The 23,587-nt window shown below is 32.3% G+C and overlaps 1 protein-coding gene across 1 annotated transcript in view; it reads left to right on the top strand.

Annotated features, from left to right (window-relative positions):
- Positions 1–22,039, top strand: part of LOC124354621 (phospholipid phosphatase homolog 1.2 homolog) — a 72,139-nt gene extending 50,100 nt beyond the window's left edge. Inside the window, exons 2-6 of the mRNA XM_046805224.1 lie at positions 6,358–6,515; positions 6,946–7,154; positions 9,414–9,537; positions 10,369–10,542; positions 19,844–22,039. Of these exons, the coding sequence (XP_046661180.1) occupies positions 6,358–6,515; positions 6,946–7,154; positions 9,414–9,537; positions 10,369–10,542; positions 19,844–20,005 (827 nt within the window). The 3' untranslated portion in view covers positions 20,006–22,039. The remainder of the gene's footprint in view (positions 1–6,357; positions 6,516–6,945; positions 7,155–9,413; positions 9,538–10,368; positions 10,543–19,843) is intronic.
- Positions 22,040–23,587: the final 1,548 nt, after the last annotated feature.

Here is a 23,587-nt window from a genome sequence, read left to right as displayed (position 1 = left end):
TATATGATTTTGTATGTATATGTAATACATATAAATGTTGAGTTTCCGTATTGTATGTTATTTACTTAAAAAATAAAAGTATTAGCCCAAGTGAAGGTTATTGACGTATATTAGTCCTATTGGTTAGGTTTAATTTGTTCTTTATAAGAATATATTTGGGAAATATTTTGAGGATTACTCTCTAAGGAATCAATTGTCAACCGAAATGGTAGTGTAGCAAAAGGATTAAAAATGAGAAATAATATTGTTTTCACAGATTGCAATTTTTTTAGGATGATGCATTTACAACCAGCCTTCAGACTGTAAACAAAAATGACAGCACCAATCTACGAAATACAGTCACTGCAAATGGTAACTCTTAATCTCTTTATCTTGTTGGAAGACACTGATACAACTGTTACTTAGTTGTCTGGCAGTTTACTGCAGTGTGTCAAGCTAGTACAATACGTGAAAAATGTATCATTTTGTATTCTGAATCCTTTGCTTTGATTACCCTCCCACATCGACCTCCACCGTAATAAGCACGCCTGACGATCAAGTACAGTCTTAAAGAAAATTCATGTATCGATTTAAATAAAACACTAGGTTGTGTGGTTATAAAGTGTAAATTGGTTCTTGGCTTCGGACTTAATGTAAAAGTCAAATCATATTTATAAACTGTCTACTACCAGATAAAAAACTGTAGACTAAAAAACTATAATAACTGAGGAGTTATAGGCCTATATAACTTTACTAAAACTAATGGTTTTACGGCGTATGAATATAGATTGTAGAAAGTACAGTCGAAACCTGTATTGAAATATATCGCATTACAATACCATAATTAGGGTCATAACTGTGCCTTGTCGTACCCATAGTACATATTACTGTATATGTAATACCAAAAAAGCAATTGTTGTATGTACTGTGATTTTATCAAAATTCGTATTGATATATTACAAGAAGGCTTATTTAGTATGAAACTAAAAATAAGTAGTATATACGAGTAGATAGACAATTCTTTGTTTGATGTTCGTAAAAACAAAAACCAATGAAGGAAACAGGATTTTTCTGTATATTTGCAATCGTTCAGTGATAAAATTCTATCATTAACACTACGTTTTGAGATCTGCTATCTGATCTCTTCTCCAGTTAAATTACTAAACTAATGCGTGACGGTTAAAGTAAACAAAACATACCAGAGCGTTGTGACATGCTTAAACAAAGATAACTTGCTAAATGCATTTTGAAAGAGCCGGTAAGGTGCTTATTGGTCTGGAATCAGACGGCATTGTTAGTACCCGTATTTTATTTGAGAATATAATGATAACTTCTTCCCAACAATAAAAATTATTGAAGTGGACATTTTTTTATTATGAGTTATAGATTTTATTGTAATTTACATCAGTATCCCAGTATTTACATCAATATTGGTTCAATACATTTAACCGGTATTGAATCCGACTCAGTGGAATAGCTTAATATACAAAATATATTTATTTAATCTAAGTACGGGATTACTCTTTCCTGATTTGAACACTTTGTAAACTTTACTCTACAGGGTGTCTTAAAAGTCCTCTCCCTCCATTAAATCTCTTATGAATAAAGATGGAGTAATTTACTTTGGGGTATTTTTATATGAGGAGTTTTTTATGTATGGATATTTTTACTCCTCCCCAATGGAGTATTTTGGGGATAAGTCAAAATGTTTAAATACGAACCCCTAGCAACCTTGTTTTTACTTACAACCCCTTCTCCCCACACCCCATAAGTTACAATAATCTAAAAATATTACACGTTCTAACCTTGATGTTCTAATTTCAATCATAGAATTATGGGCAATATCTATTTTTTAATATATTATTGATATTGATTAAAATTATTTTCAGTGTTTTCTACAATTTTATTGGTTATTCAGGAAAATCTCAATTGTTTTTGTATTTTAATCATATTAAAAGAGTGTATACTTTACAAAAAAATCAGAAGCATTTGGATGTATATTAATAATATCTTTAAAATTAGATATCTCACATAACTCTACATCAAAAAATATGCGTAAACATGTTTGAGGTTTAACATTGTTATTATGGGATAAAGCTTATGGTCGTTTCACTGCAGCGGATGTTTAGTTGCGAGTATTTTAGCATGTTGGTACAATTAAAAAAAAAAACTAATTCTCAAATAGCATTATTACTTTTTAATGAAATTCTATAGTGCGCTGGTACTTCACAAATAATAACATATCGTTGTTTTTCGATTCACCCTCGAACTGTTGCTGTGTTAACTTTCTCTTATTTCAATGAATTTTAAAAATAACAAATTTTATTAATGTGTTTGTAGTAACTAAAGTTATTATTTAAAATCTTGATTTGTTAACAAGAAAGGAGTAACTAAAATCATTATTTTATATTTAATGAAAGTATTTAATTTATTTATAGTATATAAGTGATACTATTTATAACTTTAAGAATATATTTGAAGTTTTTATTGTTTTTTATCGACCTTATTTGTATAATGTATCAAAATGTTCCAAAAATAGTTCAATTGTTATTTTGTGGATATTTTAATAATAGTAGCCTATTATGATGTTTATCCGAATTTAAAAGTATTATATTATCCCATTACAAGTTTTAGTGAATGTATTAAGGTGACATCTTCTAAACAAGCTCATATTTTCGCTAAATGTTAGAGTGACGTAGAAGATTTCCGCCCCCCATTTTCTCAAACCCACTATCGGGATGACGATTTCCCAGGATGAAGTCAATTGGCTCGATTACCAGGTGTGGAGAGGGGAAGGAAACGACCTTGACATTCATTGTGTCAAGGGCAGTCAAGGGCAGGGTCATTGATAATAAATGAGTTAACACTGCCTTGATGCTATTAACTTTGTTTAAAGTGGTAGGAAATGTATTTATTTTGCATACTAAAAAACGGGAAACGCCTGTTATAATGCAAAATTATAATGAAATAATATAAGTCACCATATTAACAAAAGTAACAGCAAGTAAGATATGAATTATAAATTTAATTAAACCAGCAACAATACTGCACAGCCCAGAGTTCGTGTGGCAATGTGGTGTAATAAATTATCCACGATTGATTCCTTATTGTTCAAAATTAAATTTTAAATGTACAACAAATAGGATTTAATATTATGTGCATATAACTACACTGATTATTATATACAGGCTTATATTAAAACACGTTATAAAAAGAAACTTTGTGAAAGCCTGAATACATACATTAATAAACAAACTACATTTATTATATATACATTTACATTTACAAATATTATATATACATTTACTAGGTATAACTAATACAAAATATAAATCCATGTGATATATAAATTTAGCAAAAGTAGTGTCTTAACTATTTATTTATTTAAATTTAAAGCACACTCGACAATACATAATAAATGTTTAAAAGACTGTAGAGTAAACCAAAGAGAGCTACAAGATTGAACATGGGAGGCACTGCAAAGTTTATCTGAGATACAGTAGGACATGTGGAGATGTCTATGTACCCTCTAAGTAATTCATATGGGTCCAAAACAACTTCGCAATTAACAACATGTAACGAGAGTCGGAATTTAAAAAAATAGTGCTTAATTAGAAGTTTTGTAATAAAGAATTCGTGGTGTTGTATTATTATAACAGTATGTTGATATTTCAACTGCATCTATTAGGTAAATGAAATAAGAAGACCGAATATTTACATTGTTTTCAATTTTGATTTTATTATTGGTAGGCCTAGTTCTGTCATCGGTGTTTTTTAACAAATTATCCAATCTTAAGATAGTTAGACACATAAAACGTACATTTTAGCATACAACAGCCAAGACTAATTTATTAGTTTTTAAAGGAACGGTTTTTTTAAATTTAATCATATTATTAATCATATATGTCCATGAAGAATTAATAAAATTTAATAATAAATGCAGGAAATAGGCTGATTGACAAGACCAAAAATGATGATGGCTTTCACTTGGAAATTAAATGATACACTGTTAAATTATGATTTTCTATTATCCAGGTTTTGTGTTACCAATTAACTTTGGAACATGTGGGTGGATGTATAGAACCGTTATATCAGAAATTTTAAGAATGTAAACTCTTACAATTTCTGATGCACTAGTGATTTTTATAAGTTGTAGTCTAATGTAATTTAAATATTACGAACTTAATTCATGTTAATTGTTAAGACAAATACGGAATAGGCTACTCTACATCACGGTGTGTTTTGTCGTGTAACAGGTGTCGCTAAGGTTGCATACAAAATTTAAAGATTATACCTCAATTCGTTCTCGAGATATTATGTCAGATAGACAGACATACATCATATAGAAAGATATTTTCTTCACCCCAGCAGAAACAAAATTGTGCAGGCTACAAAGTGTAGACTTCAATGACCCTCAGCCAAATTTCATTGTTGGATATGCACGATCATACAACTCATTCTTATCTACGTTAAAATTCAATTTCATGAAAAATATAGTCTGCCGATGATTTTTATTAAGACATCTTGCCACATGATTTATTCAAATTTTTGTTCATTAAGTTAGTGTTTGCAAAATACAAGTTTCAGTGAATAACTCTGGAGGATACGACATCCCAAGAGTGAGCTGAAATCAAATATTGTCACCAACTTTAAAGTCAATATTCACTCAATTTTTTCGGTTTTTACTGTGTGGATAATCTACATGTGTTAATATGTCATACGTTGAAATCATTTATGAGTATAGTGCTTACAAATTTATTTATTCTGCTGTTGTCTCATTGCTATTTACCAATAAGACCAATGTAAAAATATTTATTAACTTAAAAGCTAAATCACATGAAATAACATGTACTATTATAGAACCCATTGTTCCTCATATAAAAATGAAGCTTCATGCAGAAATTTCAATTCTATAGGTCTGTTTGTTTCCGAGACATTGTGCAGATAGACAGGTAGATTGACAGAAATGATTTTTTCCAGCTCTACAAGTGACAAGCTTTGCTAAAGCACAGCCCATAAAAAATTAAATGTAGTATATATTTGTACTTGTATTTCATGTTGTTGATTTATTGTCTATTATACTGAACGTTTTTAAACTAAAATAAAATTAAATGTAGCAAGAAATAATCTTTTAAAATGTATAATATGTTTGGGATTATTTTTCTATAATGAAGCATTTCTGCAAAATGACAATGTATTATTTACAAAGTTATATACTTTTAAATTATTGACTTACTCTAAATTAATTATTCTTTTTTTTAAATATTAGTCTTAGGTAAAAACAACACTCATCAAGGCAATTCTGTATATAGACATAACACTCAGAATTTAAAATGAACTTGTTGCAAAACTTGGATTTGACTTTTATGAAAAAGATTTATAACTAATATATACAAAACAGTTTTAAAGGCAAGATCAAGGTCAAATCTCAATAATGATGTATCAAAGAAAAAGCTATTCCATAAGTTCTAAATATGCAAACAGGTTTTAACAGAATAATAGTTTGGGTATCTTACAAAACCACTTTGATCCACAAAACATTTTCCAGAAATTTACAGCTTTCATCTCCTCAACTCATATTATACATAAATGTTTTTTATTACAATTTTTGGTTTAAGAAGGAAACAGGATTTTTTCGGACATTTGCCATTGTTCAGTGAAACAAGAAAACAACACTACGTTTCGAGATCTGCAATCTGATCTCTTCTTCAGGTAAAGAACTAACCTAATACATAATTACAAACTAGGTTAAAATAAACAAATCTTACTAAAGCGTTGTGGCACGCCTAAGTCAGGAATCACAACCTACATGTTGTTTGTCAACTTCACTAACACTAAAGACATGCACTTAATACAAAACTATACAAAACTCTAATCATTAACTAAACTACGGAATACAGGTCACAATATGTCTTCACTCGTCTACTAACCACCTACGAGTGCATGTCTTTAGTGTTAGTGAAGTTGACAAACAACATGTAGGTTGTGATTCCTGACTTAGGCGTGCCACAACGCTTTAGTAAGATTTGTTTATTTTAACCTAGTTTGTAATTATGTATTAGATTAGTTCTTTACCTGAAGAAGAGATCAGATTGCAGATCTCGAAACGTAGTGTTAATGTTTTCTTGTTTCACTGAACAATGGCAAATGTCCGAAAAAATCCTGTTTCCTTCACAATCCTTCCATCGTCAAAAATAACCTTTTGGTTTAACTCTGTCAACTGAAGATGGGTGTCCACAGCAAAGATGAAATATATCTAGAATTTTATTAAATTGTTTGTTTTTGACCAAGTTTGAACTAGAAAACTTATATAATAATAATCATATCACCGCCTATGCCTAACAAAATAAGATTTCTCAAGTTGTTTTCTTGTTTCAGTTTCTGCCCTCTCAATATTGATGGAGTTCGGGGTGATGCCAGAGGTTCAGAGCATTGGCTTCTACTGCGGCGATTCGAAAATCTCCCAGAAATACCGTGGTGACACAGTCACGTTGAAAGTACTTTTGTTTTCCACCATACTCTTACCGCTGTTCACTGTAAGTACTCAGTTTGTTTAATCACAGCAACTGCGCACCCTATACAATATTTGTACTATGTAATTTTTAGAATAAAACTTAAAAGGGAACGTTATAAAATAAAACTTAGACACCGTTTTGCGGCAAAACATTGTAATGATAATTTAACTGTGCTTTAAAAGCTTAACTTTTTAAGTTTAAAGTTTAAAAACAGTGTATCTTCTTTTCATCAGCCGTGAAACGTGAGTGGAAAATCTTAGATATGAGCATACAACCTTAATACAGGTATAGGTTCACTATTATTTGGTTGATGAAAATATGTTCTCTGACGTTGTCTTAAATATTTTAAACCAAATAATAATTATGTAAATTCTTTTAAGCCAATCAAAAGTGAAGGTCTTTTGGCTGAACAGTTTTCAAACTGTATTAACTTCTTATATTTTGTGTGCAGATCTGCAGTGTGGAGAGCAGTTGCTATGGGACCCGAGGAAGCAGTAAGAGAGCCTGGTGGCCCCAGGCCCTGGCCTGGTACCGGGAGTATCTCTCAGGATTCCTGATAGTAGTGTTCCTGACGTGTGTAGCCAAGGTGTTGGTGGGGGAGCCCCGGCCTCACTTCCTTGACACTTGCAGACCCTTCCAGGCCCTCAACTGTACTTCAGGGTGAGTCAGGTGTTTGAGACTAAGACTACCTCTATCTACCTACTAGCAAGAACCATCATCATCATAAGGATTGCTGAGATATTCTTCTCTTCGTTGTCATTATGATAAAGAATAATTGATCATGTCAATCTTCTTGGTAAAGCTTTTAAGACAATTTTTATTGTTTGCAACTATTATTGTAATGAGCGTGTTTTTACATGAAATATTCAGAGTTATTTATGTATTTCACATAAAACAAATAATCTGTATAAAGTTTTCTTTTAACAATTCCACTTGTTGACTGTAAAATTTGAATATAGATAGTTAAAAAAGCCATGTATAGTATAGCAAAACTATAATAGAACCAATAAATAAATAAGTGCTGACATGGTAGCACTTGACTACAAAGCAATATGGCAGTGAACATTTTAATGCCAGCTAGAATTAATGTTCAGATTAGTTTATTAGTATTATAGTTTAACACAAGAAGTTTTCGTGAAAATATATTTTTTGAACCTCTGCTACTAATATACATTTAATAGAGAACACTATTTTATAGTGTCATTAGTCACCTTAGCTATACACCAAACAATAAAACTGTAAATTATGACAATACAGCCATCATGGACTATCATGTATTGGTAAGACATTTAGTGTCATGCTGGTTTGCGTCAACTGTCTGCACACCCGTGTGAAGGCGTTTCAGGAGATTAAAATAGTATGATTGATTCTTAAAATGTATTACTTTTACATAACAGAAGTATATTAAACTAATTATTGTTTAAAGTATTAATATTATATTACTAGCTGTTTCCCGCGGCTTCACACGCGTCTCTTAAGCTTTGCCCGTATATTTCTTTGCCTTCAAATAGTGTTTGGATATTTTAATATACGTAACTACTGTGTTGTAATTGCAGTTTATAATGTGCAGGCGCTTTGATAACTTTTATATCTTGCAGTACAGCCTGGTGGTTAGTTACATCAATGGGCATTGCGTATAAACCTTCTACATAGAAAAATACAAATTTTCATAGTGATCGGTCCAATAGTTTCTGAGTCTATAAAGGACAAACACACAAACATTCATTTTTATATATTATGATTGCAGAAACAGTTTAAACAAAATTTGTCGTTTCTCTTAAGCTTACTCTATGCTTTAAAACTATAAGTGTAAAGAAATTTATATATAAATATATTTTTTGTCGCATTATATATGTTTACAAAGAACAGCTGATTAAAAATTTGAAAAGACTCTTTCACTTAATAACATATGTTTGCTGCAATGCATTTCTTACGGGTATTTCTGTAACCAGTGGGGCGGAATCCTGAATCGGGAAAGGGATAAAAAGTATCCTATAACCTTCTACAGATCAAGACGAACAAATTAAAAAAAAAATTAGGCGAATCCGTCCAGCCGTTTGTGAGTGATGCTGTTACACACGAACAGTTTCATTTTTATATATATAGATAAGTTAATATTAAAGTATTTAATTCTGCATGTAAAGGAGTGTGGTCTGGGTAGTTGATGTTTTCAGGTTAGTATCGCTGAAACTGCCGTATTGATAACATAGCTAAAATACATATAGTACACGTGGCTCAAAAAATGCACTAAAACTTCTAAAACAGTCTGTTTCTAGTCCCTAGCTCATGATAGTACATGAAATTACTGATAAGGTATTAGGTTAACTTTAACTAGTGAAATGTGTCACTCATCACTGGTGAACCAGATCATCAGTATTAATTACCCAAAATACGACAATAATAAAGTTAAAGGCGTAAATCAACACCAATTATAAGTATTAAATAATTTAAGTATCTGTAATCAAGATGTCTAATGATGCATGTTAATTGATTTATGAAAAAATTACATAAATAAAACACAGTGTTGCATTGTGGGAACATGCAATGAAAATTGTCATACTTCATTTCCAAAAAATTAATTTTCCAAATGCCTTTTTTCATGAAATAATGGGACAACCAAGTAGGGGTCCACAGTCATTATTTGTGTGTACATAAAATCAAAATAACTGCGCTAAAACTTAATTTCTTATGACATTATTTCCTCTAAGATGAGTATTTCAATACCTTTAATGCGTAATCACTGGCAAATATGACTTATAGTTTTTATAGTTTTGGACTGTTTGGACTTAACGGTCGAATTTTAATTGTTGTTATATTCAATCCATCTTATTTAGTTTTCCTTCCCTGTGTTTTTCTTGATATCAATTGTTTTGTTTTAATGATTTTCCACTTTAATACTATTAATGTTTATGTTTACAGCAAGTTTATAGCAAGTTATACGTGCACAAACTCGGAAGTGGGCAGTGTGAAGATGAGGGACGCTAGCAAGTCGTTTCCTTCCGCACATTCTGCTCTCTCTGTCTACCTCTTCATATTTTGTGCGGTATGCATGGATCTTCAATTTAAATTTTAACTGAAATTTAGCTGTACTGTAATAGCAAATGATATTTAAGATTTCCACTGTGTTTTGTAATCAGAGGCACCTTAGTTTTAGTGAAGTTTGATTGTTGAAGAATAATATAGAATTTGAGACAGTAAAGTATTTGTATTGTTGTTTTGGAAAACCAACAGTTAATATTCAGTCTTAGTTACATAGCCAGTGCCATAACTATCTACTAAGGTTTGCTGTTCACACAGCATCAAAACACTAATCAATTTCTATATTCAAATATTTTGGCTTCAATGTGGAGAGCTATTTAAAAAAAATAACCTTGAATTTTAGCCCATAAGAATAAAGGATAACGAACCAATAACAACTTACACTTTTGCTATAATGATATTTGTAATGAATATCATCCAAAAACTTTTCAATTTATCTTCTAATATGTATACATTTTGAATAATTAAACAATGAATTACCAAAATGTTTCATTCTGAGTAACCAATAAAAATACTGGAAAACACATATACATAGTTGTCTATAAATGCATAATCTACATTTATATATATATTATAATGTAGACTCCCGGCGGAGCAAGTACTTTTTGCGATTCAATGTTTATTGAAATTAAATAAGGCAATTGCCATTTATACAATTTAATGTAAATAAAAGTCGTTTGACAGGTATTTGGTCTTCCGATCATATGTTAGTCGCTTATATATATATATAAAAATACTGAAAATGTGATTTGACAACAAATTATTTTGTAGCCTAATATTTTGATTATTCTTTAGATAAAACCACATATGTTACATATTTTCACTTCTGTTACAGTGGTACCTCCAGCGTAGGATGGTGGGAGTAAGTGCAGTATTGGTAGCTTGGCTACAAGTGGTGTACTTGGTGTGGGCGCTGGTCTGTTGTGTTACCAGAGTCACTGATCACCGACATCACTGGTGGGATGTCCTTGCCGGTGTAGCACTGGGCACTGTCTTTGGTGTCTACACGGTATGTATAAGTATTCTATGTTAAACTTGGTGTGGGTGCTAGTCTGTTGTGTTACCAGAGTCACTGATCACCGAAATTACTGGTGGGACGTGCTGGCCAGTGTGGCACTGGGCACTGTCTTTGGTGTCTACACGGATGTATCAATATACTATGTTACACTTGGTGTGGGTGCTAGTCTGTTGTGTTACCAGAGTCACTGATCACCGAAATCACTGGTGGGACTGGGAGTATGGCACTGGACACTGTCTATACTGTAAGTATCAATATACAGTAAAACACCCTTCATCCGTCATTCTATAGTCCGGAATTGTCTATAATTCGGCATCCACAGCAATACACAAAGATTATAAAATTGATGTCACAATGAACATTGTAAAGTGAGCAACTCGACAGTTACCGCCGACACTCAAAAACCACAAAGCGTCACGCTCTGAACAGTAAACGAGAGTGGGCTAACCATAGTGACTGCTTGGCAAATCTTGGATCCACTCGTCTCTCGGCATGCACTTCACTAAAACTTGAAATGCAAGTACAGAGGCTCATTCTTACCAGAATTGGTTGTTTCTGAATCTAGTATTAAGGACTAGTATTAAGTAGCCAAGTTTCATAAAAGATGCAATTTTTACTACAGCTTTGTCATGGAATGATATTCAGAATGAAACAATTAAAAGATCATGGAGGAAACTCTGGCCAGGTGTTATGAACAATGACGATGATCCTATTGAAGATGATGAAGATGAAGACCTACAAATAATTCTGGTAGAGATTAAAGGAAAAACTAGTAAAATGAGTGAGCTGAGAAAACTTCCAAGCACTGAAATCGTTGTGGTTTGAAATTGATAAAGACTTCTTACCATATGAAAAATCAGTGATGAAATAGTTAAAAGTGTTCTGAATCAAAAACCAGTTCACGACAAATCAGAAAGTGAAGATGAAGAAGTCTCGGAAACAAAAGTTGTGTCTTGAAATGAAGCAAGTGAAGCAATCAACACATTTGTAAAATTTACTGAGTCAAATAAACAATACAGTATGGCCGAAGTTATAAACTTGCATATAATAAAAAAAAGATTTCTTAAATAAAAAGAAATTGTAAAAAGCAAGTAGATATTAGATATTTTTCCAGCACTCTACCAGTGCTATTGCTAAAAACCACGAATAGTACGGTACTATTCGTTATTATTGTTGAAGGAGCTCGGATTGTCAATTGAATTATGTCATACTAATATTGATGATGATTTAAAAATATTAATAAAAGCTCAAGACAACAAGATTAATGAATGTAATGGTGAAATACAGCGTTTAAACAATGAAAACGTTGAACTACGAAGAAAAGTAAACTCTTTGTCTCATGAAATAAATTGTATGGAACAGTACTCTCACAGAAGTAATTTAGTCATCTACGGTGTTCCCGAAGAAAAGAATGAACATATTCTTAACGTTGTGAGAAGGGTGGCGGCTGCGATTCAGTTCCAGAAATGGTCTACCAACTTGATAGATGCAGTTCACAGAACGGGGAAGGGAAATAACGCTGACCCGAGACCCATTATCAATCAAATTTATCAGCCGATTAGACAGAGACGAGTTTTTGAGGTGCAGAAAAGTGAGGCGTCATCTGAAGGCAACTGATCTGGGCTACAGCAGCGAAAACTCGATCTACATCAACGAGTCAACTGACGCCTTCTACGAGGGAGCTGCTCAAGCTGACCAAGGCGAGGGCGAAGGAGAGAAACTACAGCCAGGTGTGGACCTTCAATTGTTCCGTCCTTCGTTCGAAAGGACAAGGGAAATACAACACCTGTGATCAAGATCCTCTCTGTGAGTGACTTGGACAAGATGTGAAATTGTAAGTAGGCTAGCTGTACGTCTGTATATTGATGCGTTATGATTTATATACTTGTTGCCGATGCATGTTTTGTTTATATATTTATACATTTTATAACCTTAATGGTTTTATTTTGTTATAATCTAAATGGTTTATCTTGTTATACTCTTAATAGTATATTTTGTATATAATCTTAATAGTTTATTTTGTTATAAGTATTTGTTGTTTTTGAAATTTATGTCAGTTTATTTATTTATTTTGGAATGGGTCATGTATGTGTATGTGGGTATGTACATGTATATATACTCGAATGTATGTGTATGTATGTATATATAATGTATTTAATAATAGATCTAGATTATTAGTAACGTCATATGTCACCTATTTAATATTTATTAACATGACAATATTTACAAAATGAGTAATTTAAAGGGGAATACATATTTATTATATCAGAATGTAAGAGGTCTCAGATCTAAAACAACTTCATTTATGAATAACATTCTTGCTTGTAGTTACGATATATTAACTTTGACAGAAACCAATTTACAGTCTGATATACATACCGGTGAACTGTTCCCCGGACACTTACAACGTTTTAGAAAAGATAGAAATTTGGATGTTACTGGGATGTCAAGTGGAGGGGGTGTTTTAATAGCAGTAAAAGCTAATTTCATTTGTAAAAGAATTTATAGCCTTGAAAGTCGACTTACCAGGACTGTGAAAATATATGGATAAAGTTGTCAAGTATTGCAGGAAAATCAATATATTTATGTGTTGTTTATATAAGGCCTAGAGCGTCTGTACTAACATACCAAACTTTTTATGATAGATTACAGAATAACAATATCATTAATAATTCGTGTGTAAAAATATTAGGAGATTTTAATTTACCGATATTTGGAAGACATTATAACTTAACAATGGGGGATAGATTATGTAGAGAACTATTAATATTTCTAAATACTCATAATTTACAATTGAAAAATAACATTTTGAACTTTCAAAATAAAAACCTTAGATTTAGTTATTTCAAACATAGAGAATTACCGAGGTGAGTCGGTGTTTGGACCCGCTGGTGGTGGAGGATCCTTATCATCCTGCGATAGAGGTGGAGTGTGTTATCGCGGTACAAACAAACGTGTGGGTCAAGGTCGATTGACGAGCCAGGCTATTGTTATCGCCGGGCAGATTTCCTTGAGTTTGTATCGTGGTTTGGCAACAATTGACTGGTCTCAGTTGTATCTGTTATATGATGTTAATGTTGCTCTAGATTATTTATTACAAAGAAGTATATAAGGTTATTAATAACACTTGTCCTCGTAAAAAATCAAAAGTGTGTAAGTTTCCTGTTTGGTTTACTAAGGAAATTATTTTAGATCTAAAATTAAAGAAAAGTTTCGAAAAAAGTATAAACGCTCTGGTAGGCAGGATTATTATGTTAGATTTTCAAATTTAAGGTCAAAAATTAAAAAAGATATTAAAGTTGCCTACGAAAATTTCGCTATAGAGGCTGAAAATAACATAGTTGCGGACAATAAACAATTTTGGAAGTTTGTAAACAATAAAAAATCGGCAAGAAAAAATTTGCTAGTAATGGAGTATAATGGTTTGCAACTTGATAATGGTAATTTGATATCTAATGGCTTTAAAGATTATTTTAGTTCTGTTTATAATAAATATACAGTAGAGCCTACAGTAGAGTTGGCAATGGAAGGGGCGACCATGGTGGGTGCGGGCCATTTAGCTCTGGACCGGGTTACAGAGCAAGATGTCACTTTAGCTATTGAAAAGTTGAAATCTAAGAGCACTGCGGGTCCTGATCTGTTGCCTCAGTATATATTTAAAGGGTGTGCAGATGTTTTTACTCAACCACTGATTTATTTATACAATTTAGTTTTGAAATCTAATACATTTCCTGATCAATGGAAGTTGACAAAAATAACTCCAATTTTTAAGAGCGGGAAGGAATTCACAGATTGTGAACCACCGACCAGTAGCAGTGTTATCGGCACCAGCTAAGATATTTGAAAGTATAGTTCACAAATATTTGTATAAACTATTTTAAATCAATATTATCACCTGGTCAACATGGGTTTTTTTGCCTGGCCGCTCTATTAACACTAACTTATTAAATTTTACAAACTATGTCTCTTCACGGTTGGACTCATCGGTTTCAGGACTGATGCAATATATCTTGACCTGGCTAAGGCTTTTGATAAGGTGGATCATTTGATTTTATTAAAAAAATTGCATTTTTATGGTTTATCGAATAATCTAATTAAGTTTTTTTCATACCTATTTAATAAATCGAAAAAACAGTTTGTCTATTATAAAGGTTATTTGTCTTCCACTTTTCTAGTGCAATCTGGGGTACCACAAGGGTCAAATTTAGGCCCATGTTTATTTACAATAATGATCAATGATCTGTGTGACTTTGTAAAAATCTGTAAATGCTCTGTTATTTGCGGGACGATTTGAAACTGTTTTATCATATATCCTCAGTAAATGATACGGAAATATTACAATCTGACCTAGATAATGTTAATAAACTGGAGCGTTCTTAATAAATTGAGATTTAATGTCTCTAAATGTCATGTGATGTCATTTACCAGGTCAAAAAAAACTGTATAATAAAAAATTATAACTTAAATGGCGAAGTAATTGCAAGAGTTGATTCAATAAAAGATTTAGGTGTTGTAATTAGTAGTGATTTATCATTTTCCAGTCACATAGAAAATTGTGTCAATTCAGCTAGTCGTATGTTGGGGTTTATAATAAGACAGGGGGTCAATTTTAAAAAACATCAGGTCTTTTATCACATTGTACACATCTTTAGTCAGGTCAAGACTTGAGAACGCCGTCATTGTATGGAATCCAATGCATTTAATTCACGAAGAACTGATTTGAACAAGTTCAAAAAAGATTTTTGAGATATTTATATTATAAATGCTTTAATATATATACATATTTAGTGCCATACATTGAGTTATTAGAAATGTTTGGGCTGGAGAGTCTGAGTCGGAGGAGACGGGTCCTGGCGCAGGTGTATCTCTGGGGCCTGGTCCCGGGGTCGGCGGTGGACGACGCGAACTGTTTGGGAGTCCTCAGTTATCGAGTGCCAAACTTCAACAGCAGGAACAAATGTTTGTTTCATTTGCCCTATTCACGCACTGCGACGCGTGCATTCTTTCCTCTGTTGAGGATGATGAGGTCTTATAATACAATACTCTTGGGTGGGTCCGACATTGACATTCACCATGACAGCTTGAATGTTTTCAAAAAAAAGATTAAGCCATTGTTGTCATGAGATCCGTAGGTCAACGTTCTCCATAGGTTTCTCCCCGGGCTGTTTTGTTCTCTATGTGGGTTGGTGTTTAGTTATTTATTTATTACTATTATATTATATTTATTGCATTGTTATTATATTATATTTATTGCATTGTTATTACATTATATTTATTACATTGTTATTATATTATATTTATTGCACTGTTATTATATTATATTTATTACATTGTTATTATAGTATATTTATGATATTACACTAGTTACTGTAAGAAAAAGTAAAGTAAAGCCAAACGTGAAGAATTGTGCTATGGACTGAGCTATAACTCAAACCACTGATGTCTGTTTTGTAATTTTTCTTGAACTGCTATAATGTTATTAGGGTAAATCCTGTTTTATAGCATGTAAATAAAATAAAATAAAATAAAAAATAAATACTGTACTTTATTTCATACGGTATTCAAACTTATTTCATATTGTATTGTACTAACAAAAAAATGCATGATAGTATTTCTCCTGTACTTATAATATATTGATTTATATTGTTTAAATAATATATACATGCAGTAAAAGTTTTATGTGTAAATTGTGTTATTTTTATACGAATCCTGTATTGTTATAAATAACCTCCATAGTCCGTAATTTTCTTTAATCCGGCAAGCGTCAAGTCCCAAACGTGCCGGATTAAAGAGGTTCTACTGTATTATGTTACGCTTGGTGTGGTTGCTGGTTTGTTGTGTTACTAAACACTAATATCACTAGTAGGATGTGCTGGTTGGTGTGGCACTGGGCACTTCGGTTTCTACACGCTACACATCAATCTATTACCAGTATGTTATACTTTTAGTTTGATTTCTTCACAAATACAAGACAAGTTTAATTGCTTTGAGGAAAAAAAAAAAAAAAAACCACTTATCAGACAAAATATGTAAAAAATTTCCCTAGGTTTGAATGTAAACTTTTGTTCGCTTACCACTTTCATATTTTAGAATTTTAAGCCTGAGGAGGAAGCAAATTATAGCTCCTAAAATGTTGTGTTTTCTTAGTAGTAATATTTAATAACGGTAAAAAGTGGAATAGTTTTGCTAGTGCAAGTTGCTGTCTGAGGATGTGATGGTTAGATGGTGGTTGGTTACATAACAATTTTAGGAGATCCTTGTAGTTAAAAAAACTTCAAAAAATTGTCCAAATTATGTTTAATACTATCATTTGGCTCTGCTGTCAGTCACAATTATGCATTGATCCATTTCCTACATACGCACTTCCATCCTTGTTCTTCTGGCTTTGTGCTGCTGCCATTACAACAGAGGCTTTCAATTATTGCTTCTTTTGTTCAAAAAAAGGGTTAAGCTTATTTAAAATTTCTGAATCTTAGAAACATTGTATTAACTCTGCCACTCATTATAAATCTACAAGACTTATGATCTAAATATGACAAGTTATAGACAGTTGAAAAAGTGGAAGGAAATGTAACTAGTCAACAATAGACCTCATTTAAAGCAAAATAAAATATGTCATTTTCATTGACGTTACCTAACATTGTCTTTCTTTGTGAGTAAATATTACTTTTGGGATTATTGAACATTGTAATTTGTCTCTGAGGTGTACTGCTTTAGTCTCCATGGATTCATTATCTTACAAATATATACAGGGTTAGAGGTCTTGTCTATTCTTGACAACATAGAGGAAAGGATGGCCTGTCCACACAACCACAGCTGTTCAACAGTTACCAACACAGGAAACATGGTTATGTGACTCTCTCTCTCTCTCTCTCTCTCTCTCTCTCTCTCTCTCTCTCTCTCTCTCTCTCTCTCTCTCTCTCTCTCTCTCTCTCTCTCTCTCTCTCTCTCTCTCTCTCTCTCTCTCTCTCTCTCTCTCTCTCTCTCTCTCTCTCTCTCTCTCTCTCTCTCTCTCTCTCTCTCTCTCTCTCTCTCTCTCTCTCTCTCTCTCTCTCTCTCTCTCTCTCTCTCTCTCTCTCTCTCTCTCTCTCTCTCTCTCTCTCTCTCTCTCTCTCTCTCTCTCTCTCTCTCTCTCTCTCTCTCTCTCTCTCTCTCTCTCTCTCTCTCTCTCTCTCTCTCTCTCTCTCTCTCCCTCTCTCTCTCTCTCTCTCTCTCTCTCTCTCTCTCTCTCTCTCTCTCTCTCTCTCTCTCTCTCTCTCTCTCTCTCTCTCTCTCTCTCTCTCTCTCTCTCTCTCTCTCTCTCTCTCTGTGTGTGTGTGTGTGTGTGTGTGTGTGTGTGTGTGTGTGTGTGTGTGTGTGTGTGTGTGTGTGTGTGTGTGTGTGTGTGTGTGTGTGCGCGCGCGTATGTGTGTGTGTGTGTGTGTCAGAGGGGTAAAGAGGGAAGGAAATCCATCCTTTCTCACACTCTCACATTTCTACAGTATTCTTTCCAAAAGTTGACCCTATTCTTCTTCTAATAAACTACTAAAGTTTTGTGAACAATTTACTAAGAAATAGTTCTAACAAATGTATCTATAAGCTATTTTCCTGAGTTTAGAAATTATATGACATGGAATCAATAAAATTGACAGTGTATTGAAGTGAAACTAAAAGTAACAATATTTAAAAATAAAGATTTGAAGAAATCGAGCAGCCTGATTATTCAAATCTTCAAAAGGTAGAAATGGGCATTATTCTGCAGGATTGATCCGGATTTGATATGGAAATTTGATACAGAAAGTAGACAAATAAATAATTTCACTGTTTCTTCTCTTTCTTATATTCTCCCACTTCATATAAAGTTGTGAATTGAAAATAACAAGCAATCATAGACAAAAGATGATGATAATCTTGAACTTCCCTTTACTTTTTAGGCTGATAATCCTCCATAATTCGCTAACATCATCCAAAGATTAATCAGGCTATTAATATTATTGGGAACAATTGGAGCAACCACCTTACCAGGTTTAGCTTGGCCCCTTCTTACAATTTCTTTGTTCCATCTTACCACAGACAATGGATACGTTTCTATAACAACAGGACAAGTGGTAATGATCGCCTTGGAGTTGCTGACTGAGCTGACCAGTACAATTTGGTTGTACAAGTTGTATCTGGGGTACCTGTCAATCAATCAATCACATTTTGTATTTGCATCAATATTGAGTACAGTAATAGTGCCATGAAAAAGTCTGGTATTTAAAATTTCTAAAGTATAAAAAGACTTCTGTAGCAGCCAGGCCTTAAGTAATGTCTTGAAATTCTCGTTTTCTCTCTATTCGTCTGGGAGTTGATTGTATAGTTTTTTCCCATGTATGTAGGTTTCTTTTCAAACAGGGCATGGCATAGTCATAGGCATTTCTAGTGTGATAGGTGTGATTGTCACCTAGGTGGTCAGGTTTATGAGCTATTGTGAAGCAGAAGGCTTCACAGATGATACAACTCTTAAAATCACGAGTTTTTTTTAAAGGCTTGACGGTATGAGTCTAGGAGAGTCAGTTCTTATTACTTTTTTGTAGGACTAGAATACATTCCCTGTATCTTTCTGAATAGTTGCCCCATACTAATAAGACATACCTCAGATGGGATTCCAAAAGAGAAAAATATGATGTCCTGGCAGTATCATTGTTACAAGTGTTTTGATTCTAGAGTTGATCCTACTACCACAGACAATGGATACGTTTCTATAATATATATATATAGAAACGTATCCATTGTCTGTGATCTTACTTATCCTCTTACTTAAAGTATGGTACATGACATTTCATTAAACACCACATCCTTTGAATGATGACTAATAAATTCTTGGTTATCAATATTTTAAAATCCTTTTTTACTACAATACCTCAATACTACAATACTATAGAAATTTACTTATTCTCAAAGTTTAGCTAAGTTAATTTTATTGTTTATAATTAAAATATTAAAGTGAAAGTTTTTTCCATAAAAATTTTTTCAGAATCTCGGAGAGGGCCATGGCCCCTTTGCTGATCTGCCATCGCTAAAACAGAGCTATAAAGACGAAGTCAACATAGTAATTAAATATTAACATTGGTTTCTGTAATAAATTCAACTCTTACAATGATTTTGTTAGTGATTTCTAACTTCTTTCATAAAAGTACAAGGAGCTCTGTAGTAAAAGCTAAGATGGGGGATTTAAAACTTTCTCTGTAACAGTAGCCAGTAGCAACACTTGCTGTGCATTTAATTGTTGCTGTATATCTTTATCCACTCTACAACACTTCTGCCCTTACAGGTTTACAACTTTTGTTGTAACTTCCAAGTGAGTACCTACAGACATCTCCACACAACGGCAAAGATCCCAGACAAGTCCAGCAACCATTTGTTCAAGGGGAGGCTCCTGTCTTCTTCCTCCGACACGACTGCGCAAGGATTAGCTGATGTCACAGCGACATAGCTGCCTCTATCTGTATGCTGGGCTGTCTCGGACAAATGATTCAAACAGTAAAGTGAACCATTGCACACTCAATTGTTTTGAAGTGCATAATGTAATCAGTTCCATTGAATGATGTAGCATTCAAAGTAATCTGTAGGACTGAGAAAGATATTCATATAAAAAAAAGTTTCATATAAAGTAATAAAATAAGCAAACACAATAACTTTAACATTTTAAATTTCTTTTGTGGTCTAGTAAACCCAGAGTCAAAAGTGAAGATGTATTTAAAATTTACTGTTAAAAGTACCAAATACTACATAAAAGAAGCATGTTGTGAAAATAAAACAGTATGAAATAAGTTACCGTAATACGTTTTCCATTTTATAATACTAAAGGATTTTAATTATATTAAAAAAAACTATTGTCATTCCTTTAAGACTGGTTATGTTTAAGATATTTAATTACTGGTCAGTTTCTGAGAATGAATGAACAAGTAATTGATGGCACACTGGATGATGATAATTCAGTAATTAACAAGAATCTCAATTGAAATAGGTTTTATACGTGTATTTTTTTACATTGTCATTCTGGTATGAGACACCAGTGCATTATATAATATGTTTCCATTAATGCTGGAGAAAATGATAATATTTTTGGAAGTGCATGTGCAATATTTCAACAAAATTATCAGTTTTAAATAATTCATATATAGCTGATGTAAGACATTAAATAAATTATTGTTTATAAAAACCAGAGTTCTTATAACACATCAGACTTAGGAAGATTCTAATTTGATGTTTTGCTATTGCAGTGAATATTTCAAATGTGATCTTTTAATAAATAATATTCGAAGTCAGACTAAAATCATTTACAAAGTGTGTCTTGGCTGACATTTGAGAAATATGACAAAAAGAAAAAATCCTTAGGTATCATTGCATCCATTAGTTTATTTTAATTTTGTGGTATGAGTTTATGAATATAAGATATATTTTTAACGTAATATAATCAAACACATTTAAAAAAGTAAAATTTAAAGCCATAATTTGTTTAGTATTTCTTGTTGAATGTTTTAACTTAGTTGTACTATTTAGCGAGGTATTTATTTTAGATAGTAATTCTTTAAGTTAGTATTTATTGTATTTCAGTATTATTAAACATTTACTATTCTATTTTTCATTGCCATGGAAAATCCACTACATCAACTTAGTGTTAAAATTACAGTGCAGTCCCTATAATCCGGCCGTGCGCTAATACGGCACGTCCAGTAATCTGGCACTGTGCGAGCGATGACGGGTCGGGTCAATGTAGGATTTTTTGTACTGTATCCTTCCGTTGTTTATTTCACAGCTAGATTAGGCTTACTGTACTGTTTGTTTATTACGTTTTATTGTGTATTTAGTTATTTTCCAATTGTACTTTTGCGTTCTACTTATGTTAAACTATACTTTAACTGGTTTCTAATAAATTTCAATGTACATTTGTATGTTTTTCATACGTTTTTACCCATACATCCATTAATCCGGCAATTTCGGTAATCCAACACTACCAATCCCGATATACTGCCGGATTAGCAAGATTGCACTGTATAAAGTTTGGTAACCCGAAATTAATTAGTTTTTCTATGGTTATTAATTCAATGAAACTGTAATCAAAAGTTATATATTTAGAAATTTTCTTATGATTTATATCTTGTATTGCATTCTGAAAAGGGATAATTTAGAAATAAATATTATATTTTGATGTTGTGTATAACTATTTTATAAGGAATATAATTTAGGTAATTTATAGGATGATTTTACTACAATAATGATTTATTTGTGATGTTTTGTATGTTAACACCACATACATGAGTATTAAATTAACCATTTAAAAATTTATATTTTGTAACTGTTGTTCGTGTTATTTATGTGTTATGTTGACTGTATCTGCCATTAGTAACTCATTAATTTTTGTTGAACAGAGAATTTAGTTAGCTGTAAATATTGTAAATATAAAACCATATTTTTACCGCATGTACATAGTGATGTCATGTAAATAAATATTGTTGCTAATGTATGCCTGTGTGATAGAATTTAATTCCAATTCTTCATCTATGCTAGTTCAAATTATATGTGTGATATTAGTAAATTTTCAGTGGAAATTTATATTTTAGTCATAACATTAATTAATTAAATAAACTAAATTCTTTATCACTTTAAGTTAAGTTAAAATTTAGCTGTTCATTCACATTATCACATGCAAACACACAAAGTAACCATTCATCTATCCTCATTCACAATCCAGTTGGATCTCTCTCCAGTTATACTGTTGTCAAATCAGCGGTCTCCAACTTAAATGCCAAAAACTCGTCAACACTATAAAATGCTTGCGGTGTATAATAAGCAATTTAGCTGAGTTCTACTGTTTTTGAGCAATAGAGCATTTTTGACAGATTTGGCAAACTGAATGAGCTCCTACCTGCGACGGAAGGTCTTTATAAACTTCCTTCCTCTATTTGACATTGTAGTTCTAGATTTAACTGGGGCCTGAGCCACTCATTATTGTGGGTCACATAATATCGGCGGTCAGGGGTATACAACACCCCTCCATCAAAAGGAGCAGTTTAAAAACAATTTCAATCAACTTTTATTCTTATAAATTTTTTATATCTCTAAAGATTTAAAAACGGCAGTTGTTCAAAGTTTGGAAAAGGAATAGTTGTATAAGTCAGTTATTACGTCTTATTGTACACCAGAACAGAAATGTGTTTTAAAATTCTCAGCCTCAACAGTGATAGATCTTACATATTTTTGATATCTAAAAAAGTTTTATGATGACAACCATATAGAGTTTTGAAAAATAAACAGTTAAAAATTGTGATTAACGCTATAAGTTGTACTTTTTAACGGATTTGAACTAAACTCGGTACAGAGATAGTATTTACCCAGCTTTTTGCAGTCTTAACCAATAAACTTTCAAGATAGTTGACCATTCATATATATAAAATATATAACATTGGTTAAAGTGACACTTCTCAATGAATGGAATTGGTTTTAAGCATCTTTTATCCATTTGAGGTTTCATAATAGCGAGCATGCAAAGATTTGAGAATTCCAAAACCATCAAATCATTACATATGAGTATGTTTACATAAATAAATTTTAAGCTTACTTCATCTAAACCAAGTCCACATTCTTAGAAATAACTTCATTTAACCTTATAAGTGTGGTAAGTGCAGACACTTAGAAAAGGAAACGGGGGTATGTTGGACACATGTGGATTTTTGTGTGATGAAATATGTATTTATGTTCCAAATGCCATTATTATTTTGGTGCCATTGGATTCTAAACCACACATTTCAGTTTATGTTGTCCCTTGATGAAATATTATGAGTGTGAGATTAAAATAAAAACATAGTATACAATTTAGTTCAAAATTAATGTCTATCAAGCCTAAGAATATCCCAAAATACATCATTACAGACCAATCACTGTGGTTGATAAAATGAATAGAATCAGGAAAACTGGGTCTCTGTAGGTGAAAAAAGAAATGTGTTTTGTTCCATTATCAATCATTTTGTGGTTGGTGAAATGGTTTGTTTATAGGAAATGTTTTTGTAAACCC

Source organism: Homalodisca vitripennis, chromosome 2 (assembly GCF_021130785.1).
Source record: "Homalodisca vitripennis isolate AUS2020 chromosome 2, UT_GWSS_2.1, whole genome shotgun sequence".
In the NCBI taxonomy this organism is placed as follows: Eukaryota; Metazoa; Arthropoda; class Insecta; order Hemiptera; family Cicadellidae; genus Homalodisca; species Homalodisca vitripennis.
This window is presented reverse-complemented; position numbering and strand designations above follow the sequence as displayed.